General features: G+C 31.7%; 1 protein-coding gene across 1 annotated transcript; it reads left to right on the top strand.

Annotated features, from left to right (window-relative positions):
- Positions 1-4,270: 4,270 nt before the first annotated feature.
- Positions 4,271-7,509, top strand: LOC127105650 (nucleobase-ascorbate transporter 2). Its single transcript, XM_051042844.1, has 13 exons — positions 4,271-4,607; positions 4,720-4,817; positions 5,007-5,183; positions 5,280-5,380; positions 5,487-5,562; positions 5,675-5,734; positions 5,864-6,048; positions 6,145-6,241; positions 6,322-6,467; positions 6,556-6,647; positions 6,724-6,801; positions 6,897-7,057; positions 7,149-7,509. The coding sequence occupies exons 1-13, from the start codon at positions 4,517-4,519 to the stop codon at positions 7,359-7,361; spliced, it is 1,575 nt and encodes a 524-aa protein (XP_050898801.1). The 5' UTR covers positions 4,271-4,516; the 3' UTR covers positions 7,362-7,509.
- The last annotated feature ends 591 nt before the right edge of the window (positions 7,510-8,100 follow it).

The following is an 8,100-nucleotide window of genomic DNA, read 5'->3' as shown; positions in this document are numbered from 1 at the left end:
TGGATCAAGTTGAGTTTGGTTTGGATCAAAGAAGGTTAAATCTCTCATTTGTCAAGACCAACCATAAGACATTAACTCATCGGCCAAAGTATGAAAAGAAAGGGATGAAGATGAAATAGATGGAAAGAGAATTCAAGTATCAAACTCAATTGATCAAATGTGAACCAAGTCATCATCAATCAATGCCAAACAGAAAAGAAATGAAGATCACAAGTCAACAAGTCAAACATATTTTTTTGGTATTTTTTGAATTAAAAATAAATGCAAAATAAAATAAACAAAATATGGTCAAACCTCAAATTTAATTCAAATCAACTTCAACAAGTCCAATTAAATTTTCATAGGTCTAACATGGTCAAACAAACTTTGACAAATTTTTTCAACAATTTTTGAAATCAGAAACTATTTAAAACAATTAAAAACAATACAAAATAACACAATATGAACTAAAATTTCAAATAAATCTCAAATAAAATAAGAAATTGATGAGACTATTTTTTATTGACTTATCATGATCCACAGGTGTTAGGAAAATATTTTTGGATTTTTCAAATATCAGAAAGTAATTAAAAATGAATTAAAACTATTAAAAAGCAAATAATTCACAAAAAATATTAAATGAAATCACAAAAATATTTAAAAATCAAAATATGAAACTAGATTTTTCAAGAAAAGTTTTGGAATTGGTCTCATATTTTTGTGGCTTCAAATAAAATATTTATGAATTTTTGAAAAAAAATGGAATTAACTGAAAATAAAAGAAAATAGGAATAATAGCAAAAAATGCGCAGCCATCTGTTCAATTCATTAATTGACGTGGCAAGGGATCAAAGGCTCAGAGGCGCGAATGCATGGTGCGCTGGAGTCAAACGCGTGACACATTGCATTAAAATGAGTAAACACATTGGATGGTCATGATTAGAACGTTTAGACGTGATCCAAAGGCTGGTAAGCGAACACGTGGGGATGGTGGTGTACATCACCACTGTAACCATGGATCATCCTCACTCTTCCTATTTAGAGAGAAATGTGAGATGGAAGATCATGGTGTGTCAACTGGAATGGCACGATTTGAACAATTAAGACCACCATGATCTCAATTAAGACCACACATGGGTTTTTATATATATATATATATATATATATATATATATATATATATATATATATATATATATATATATATATATATATATATATATATATATATATATATATATATATGTATGTATATTTGCTTTGGAGCCTAGGGTTTCCTAGGGAAAGGTCATCGTCCACCTAGTCAATGATGGACCGTTGAATCCCTATTTTTAAGGAAGACGTGGGTTAGTTATTGACTCTAACTTCTCTCTGTCCAAGAAACGACTTATCCCATATTTCCCATGACTGAGCCATATGGAAGTCTTAGGGGCGAGGCGGTACCTCTTTGAGGGCAACATATGATTGTTGCCTCTGTTAGGGGAGACCTATAATCATCGCCCTAGCCATGTCTTTTATAAATATAACACTATAAATATAGTATTGAGTCGGGATTAACTCTTCATAGTGACACATCTTTAGCCATCACTATTTGGTACTATACATTCCTGATAGCCAGCTATCTCATAAGCAGACATCTAACTTTTCCCTACAGTTCAACATACCATACACTGTTTTGTTCAATTATAATTCTGACTACATGTTTTTTTAAGGTATTTGGTTGTGTATGTTTTCCTCTCCTTATAACTTACAATAACCAAAAGCTTGATTTTAGGTCTCCTGAGTTCTTTTTATTGGGATACTATTTCTCTCACAAAAGTTTCAGGTGTCTATCCCCTAGTGGTAGGATGTGCATTTCAAAAGATGTATTTTTTAATGAATCTATTTCTTTTTCTTGAGTTGTTCACTACACCATATGCACATGTAGTTACATCATTTTCATTTGTCCCTAAATAATCTTCATTTATACCTATAACATATGCGTTTACACCTACAATGTATGCATTTGTACTTACACCATCTTCATTTGTACCTAGTTTGTCTACACACGTACTAACACATTATACATTTGTCCTTAAACCATCAAAACCTACATTATTTATACCCACATTATTTGTAACTTCATCATATTTACTGATATTATTTGTACCTACATCATTTTTACCCACACCACATGTACTTACACCATCTCATTCACTTACAAACTCATATGCATTAACTAATATCCATGAACTTGATTCATTTAAACTTGTGTCAATTACTCCTACAACTCTCATCACATAGTCTCTTACTCCATATTCTACCATCCCACCCAAAGCTAAATATATTTGTTGTTAAACATATAAGTGGACACCCTAGGCAAAGTATAGCCAAATACGACTTCTTTCAACCTAAATTTGAATATAAACTTTTACTTGCTCACACTAAAACCAATACACTCAAACAAGACCTCTCAAACTCCCAATAGAAGGCATGTATGTAAGCTGAAAATGATGTACTACGAAAAAATAATACTTGGATTGTGGTTACTATCCCAACAAATAGAATATCCATTGGTTTAAAGCTAGGTTAATGGCCAAAGGATTTTATAAAAAATAAGGTTATGAATTCAATGAAACTTTCTCTCCTGTGGTGAAATTTATAACCATCGAGTTGATTCTCATTCATGATATTTCATACAAATGGACCATCCAACAACTAAATGTAAACAATGCATTTTCAAATGGACCCCTTGATGAAAAATACTACATGGAGCAACCATAAGGGTTTGTGGTTGGTCATTAAGCTCTTGTATACAAACTCAACAAAGTCCTTTATGACCTTAAACAAACTTTGAGACAATGGTTTGAAAAATTTAGGTTTTTTTTTCCATATAGGTTTCAAGGCTAGCAAATGTGACACCTCATTATTTACCTAGTCTTAAAACAAGGAAGTTGCCTACCTACTAGTTTCTGTTGATGATATGGTCATAAATGATGGTTGAATCTGTCTCTTTTATCAACTCATTCTTAAACTTAACATTGAATTTGTTTCTTTTTTTGTTCATATAGGTTTCAAGGCTAACAAATGTGACCCCTCATTATTTACCTAGTTTTAAAGCAAGGAAGTTACCTACCTACTAGTTTCTATTGATGATATGGTCGTCAATGATGGTTGGATCTGTCTCTTTTATCAACTTTTTCATCAATGATGGGTGAACCACATGTTGAGAAGAGAGAAAGAACTAAAAATATCAAAATAATAGAAAATTAATGATTGATTAGATTTTGATGGTGTAGATTTGCAATGCTCTACCTCAACTCAAATAATAGTGTACACTAGTGACAAACCTTGTCTGTAGTCAATGTTTCGGCCAATAGGCATATGAACTTACTAAATCTCAATCTTTCTCAAAGTTTATACAATTCAGGACAAGTTAATCAAATTACAAATATTAAAAAAAATATGCAACCTTAATAATTTTTTTTATCATATTACCTAAATAAATCATCTTACATGGCTAGTGATTGAGTTATTGAAAACTTAAAAGTAAAATTAAATAAAGAGTTTTTGTAAAATATAAAATATTTTTATTAAATATGAAAACAATTTTAACTTTAATTTATACTTTATTTCAAATATTATAAGTTCTTTTTCATAACCTTTTATTCTTTTAAACCTTTTTATCTTATTTTTCACATTTTTCTCTTAATGTCCTCTTTTTTATTTTGACACGTCAACTTTGGTCTCCCTTGAAATGTGTACAGCGCTTTTCACATATACTTTTTCTTTTAAATTATATAATATAATTAATATACATATGTTGTGTATATTTAACCAAATTGTTATTTATGTGTAGATGTTATTATATATTAATTTATTTTTAATATAAATTTATAATACTAATAAATTATATATTTTTTAAATTATATTAATATATCTAGTAACAGAAATAGTTATTTAAATTTAATAATAGTTTTTTTCTCTTTAAAATATTTTATAATTAAAAAAAAAACTGATGAAATATTGAAGTAAGAAACACATTTTGGGGCCCTCAATATCTAGATCATACAATAATAAATATTTTACCCTTATTGTAAAGCCTATATTGTATCTTTAATAGTCTTATGTCAATATGCCACTTTACAACTCAGTTCCATTCCATCCCAAGAAACCGAAGCAACGGTAACATTTGAGTTTCAGTTTTTTTGGCACTTCCTTAAGGGGCACTATTGGAATATTCAAAAGTTAACGGAACCTTTCATATAGTATTAATACCATAGTCCATACATTAATATTATAACTTTATAATTTTAATATTATATTATATTAATTCTAACTCAAAAGCACACATAAAAAGAGAAAGAGTCACAAAATTTCTAACACAACACAGTTCAAGAAACCAAAACTGAACCTAGTGTTAGAAACAAACTGCAGTTTTCTTGCTCAGTTTTTTTTTCCGCTCACCCTATAAATCTCTCTAAGCACATTGTTTCTTCAAGCTAAGTAGGATTTGGAAGGTGGAACAAAAAATTAAGTTGCAAAGTTGGAAGTGATTATGGCTGATATAAAGCCTGAGGAGATAAGCCATTCACCAATGGATCAACTTCAAGGGTTAGAGTATTGTATAGATTCAAATCCATCTTGGGGTATGTTTGCATGCTTAGATTGAATCTTTTCTTTACTTTTTTCAGCTTTATTCATGTTGGTGTTTTTGTTGCTTACTTTGTGTTTGTGTTTGTGTTTATGTATTGTGTACAGTGGAGACAATAGTTCTTGGTTTTCAGCATTATATTCTGGCCTTAGGAACTGCAGTTATGATTCCTTCATTTCTTGTGCCATCCATGGGTGGAAATGATGTAAGTCATTCTTCCTTTTAACATCTTTCCAGTTAATGTTTTAAAAACCGGACCAGAGACACTTGATTTGGTTAGGGAGTTTGTTTTTGGATTTTATTTGTTTTGTGATTTGGAATTTGTCTCATGATAGAGAGGATTGAATCATTGATAATGATATTGATAAGTTGTATTATTGGGTTATTGTTGCAGGATGATAAAGTAAGGGTGGTACAAACTTTACTTTTTGTTGAAGGAATTAATACACTTGTGCAAACACTGTTTGGGACAAGATTACCAACAGTTATTGGTGGATCATATGCGTTCATGGTCCCCATTGTATCCATTATTCGTGACCCTTCTTTAGCAATGATAGAGGACCCACAATTGGTTAGTACATTTCTCTAATCAGATTCTACTCAATCAAATAACTTGCTAATTTTGATATTCATCCTAATAACTAGTATGAACATGTTTGAATTTTAGAGATTTCTTAGCACAATGAGAGCAGTTCAAGGAGCACTAATTGTAGCATCAAGTATACAGATTATTTTGGGATTTAGTCAAATTTGGGCTATTTGTTCTAGGTAAAGAAAGAAAGCCTTTCTTTTAAAGTCAAAGAGTGAAGAATATTATATAAATATTTAGTATTATCAATGAAATTATTTATGTCCTTTTTTTCATTTAATGCAGATTCTTCAGCCCACTTGGAATGGTTCCTGTAATTACATTAGTTGGTTTTGGATTATTTGACAGAGGCTTTCCTGTGGTATAGTAAAACACTGAAACCACGTGACTTGTACTATATATTCAGAATATCTAAATATAATTTTTTTGGTCTCATATATTGTTGTTCATTATGTTGTTATGTCCTTTGTCAGGTGGGGACTTGTGTTGAAATTGGAATTCCTATGTTAATCTTGTTTATAATCTTCTCCCAGGTACAAATCAAATAATTGGATTAGCAAGAAAATGTCTTATAACTGTGATACCTCTTTTTTGTTCAATTTGTTTACACCTGCATAGATTTGAAACAATGATGTTAATGTATTATGTTATGCTGTTTGCAGTACTTGAAAAACTTTCAGACAAGACATGTACCGATACTAGAGAGATTTGCGCTGCTTATATCGACCACGGTGATATGGGCATATGCACATCTATTGACAGCGAGTGGAGCATACAAACACCGGCCGGATTTAACGCAACATAATTGCAGGACGGATAGGGCTAATCTCATTTCTTCTGCTCCTTGGTTGGTACCAATAGCATCTTGAATTTTGAATATGTTTATGTTATCATGTATCAATGTAGATAAGAAGATGTTGAACTGATGAACTTGTTCCTGCAGGATAAAGATTCCATACCCTCTTGAGTGGGGTGCTCCTACATTTGATGCTGGCCATTCTTTTGGAATGATGGCTGCTGTTTTAGTCTCATTAATCGAGGTATTTTCAAATACGTAAACATTTGATGCTCTGCCGTTTAATTTCTAAACAAACGCTCATTGTCTTCGATGTTTTGACAGTCAACTGGAGCATTCAAGGCCGCATCGCGTCTAGCGAGTGCCACGCCACCTCCTGCTCATGTCCTGAGCCGCGGTATTGGTTGGCAGGGAATTGGAATCTTGTTGAACGGTCTATTCGGAACACTGACTGGTTCAACGGTTTCTGTGTATGTGCTATTCTACTTATTCTACTTACTATATAATTCATAGTTTTCATTTATGTCATAGAAATTGATTCTTTTAGTATCATGACAGAGAGAATGTAGGGCTTCTAGGAAGCAACCGTGTCGGAAGCCGAAGAGTCATTCAAGTTTCAGCTGGCTTTATGATATTCTTCTCAATGTTAGGTGAGTGGCAAACCATAGAATCATGTGAATGTGTAAGTTAATTCCAATCTCAACATAATTTGCTTCTCTGTTTCAGGTAAATTCGGAGCGTTATTTGCATCAATACCATTCCCTATTTTTGCTGCAATATACTGCGTTTTGTTTGGTCTTGTTGGTAAGCACAGCTAAACCTTCGATTTTACTTGATCATTAATAAGCTTTTCCCGCGCTATGGTCTCGTAACAATTGTTATATTTTGTTGCTTTTCAGCTTCTGTAGGCCTATCATTTTTGCAATTCACCAACATGAATTCAATGAGGAACCTATTTATCGTCGGCGTATCCCTTTTCTTAGGCTTGTCTATTCCTGAATATTTCAGAGAATTCACTATCAGAGCCCTTCATGGTCCTGCTCATACCAAAGCTGGATGGGTGAGTTTTCTCCTATGAATATTTTTCATAACTTAGATTAAATAAAACATCATTGATAAAAATATATGTTTTTCACTTTGGTTTTTTACAGTTCAATGACTTCCTGAATACCATCTTCTATTCTTCACCAACTGTTGCATTAATAATTGCTGTATTCTTGGACAACACTCTTGACTATAAGGACAGTGCCAAAGATAGAGGAATGCCATGGTGGGCTAAGTTTAGAACATTTAAAGCAGATAGTAGGAATGAAGAGTTCTACTCTCTTCCATTCAATCTCAACCGTTTCTTCCCTCCCTCATAAGAAAATTGTGTAATAGATGTTAGAGAAATATCATGTATTATATGATGATTGGTTTGAGAGTGAAATTTGATTATTTTCATGTAATAACAGAACAAAAGGTCATTTTGTTCTTTTACTTTCAAACATATTAGTATTATTTTTTCATTCATTTTATCACTTTTAGTGGTTGAATTAAGTTTCATCAATAACTGCCTTTCCTTTCTCTCCATTCCATCAGTTTCGATGGTAAAAGCTTTCAAAAAATACCAAAATATCAAATCTCTCATTTTTCATCCAAATAAAATATTAAAACCTTTCGATTGTCTTCTAAGCATCCTGCAATATCAAGTATGTTTTAATTTACAATGTTTTTGTTATATACATTGGATTAACGAAATATAAAACTCTAGATTTGCTCCTATGTTTGTTTGCAACGCATCCGGAAGGATCCTTCTATCTTTTGGAGTCATGTGTGATACAAAATCTAAGATACCGTAATTACATTTATGAACCCTTAAATAATTAAAAGTGTTATATCATCATTTCTGTTGAAGTTTATATTCAATTGTTAGCTGTATAATCAATTACGGTTGGAGCTCATATACATTCCACTAATAGAGAATTTGATTTTTCGAAGGTATTAGAAATGGTGTAATCGATTATCATTGAAATTAAATTAATTTGTTTTAATTTCAATGTCGGTGTAATCGTTTACCTGTTTTAGCGTAACCGGTGTTTGTTTTTTCGGCTATTGTACTTG

The sequence above is a fragment of the Lathyrus oleraceus genome, chromosome 7 (genome assembly GCF_024323335.1).
Source record: "Lathyrus oleraceus cultivar Zhongwan6 chromosome 7, CAAS_Psat_ZW6_1.0, whole genome shotgun sequence".
Classification (NCBI taxonomy): Eukaryota; Viridiplantae; Streptophyta; class Magnoliopsida; order Fabales; family Fabaceae; genus Lathyrus; species Lathyrus oleraceus.
Note: the sequence above shows the minus strand (reverse complement) of the source record. Positions and strands in the feature narration are given on the sequence as shown.

Excerpts from the sequence above, each read along its gene's own strand:
- LOC127105650 (XM_051042844.1), top strand. The coding sequence starts at position 4,517 with ATGGCTGATATAAAGCCTGAGGAGATAAGCCATTCACCAATGGATCAA. Across the intron at positions 5,735-5,863 it reads TGTTTATAATCTTCTCCCAG|TACTTGAAAAACTTTCAGAC; the intron begins GTACAAATCAAA and ends TGCTGTTTGCAG. Across the intron at positions 7,058-7,148 it reads CTCATACCAAAGCTGGATGG|TTCAATGACTTCCTGAATAC; the intron begins GTGAGTTTTCTC and ends GGTTTTTTACAG.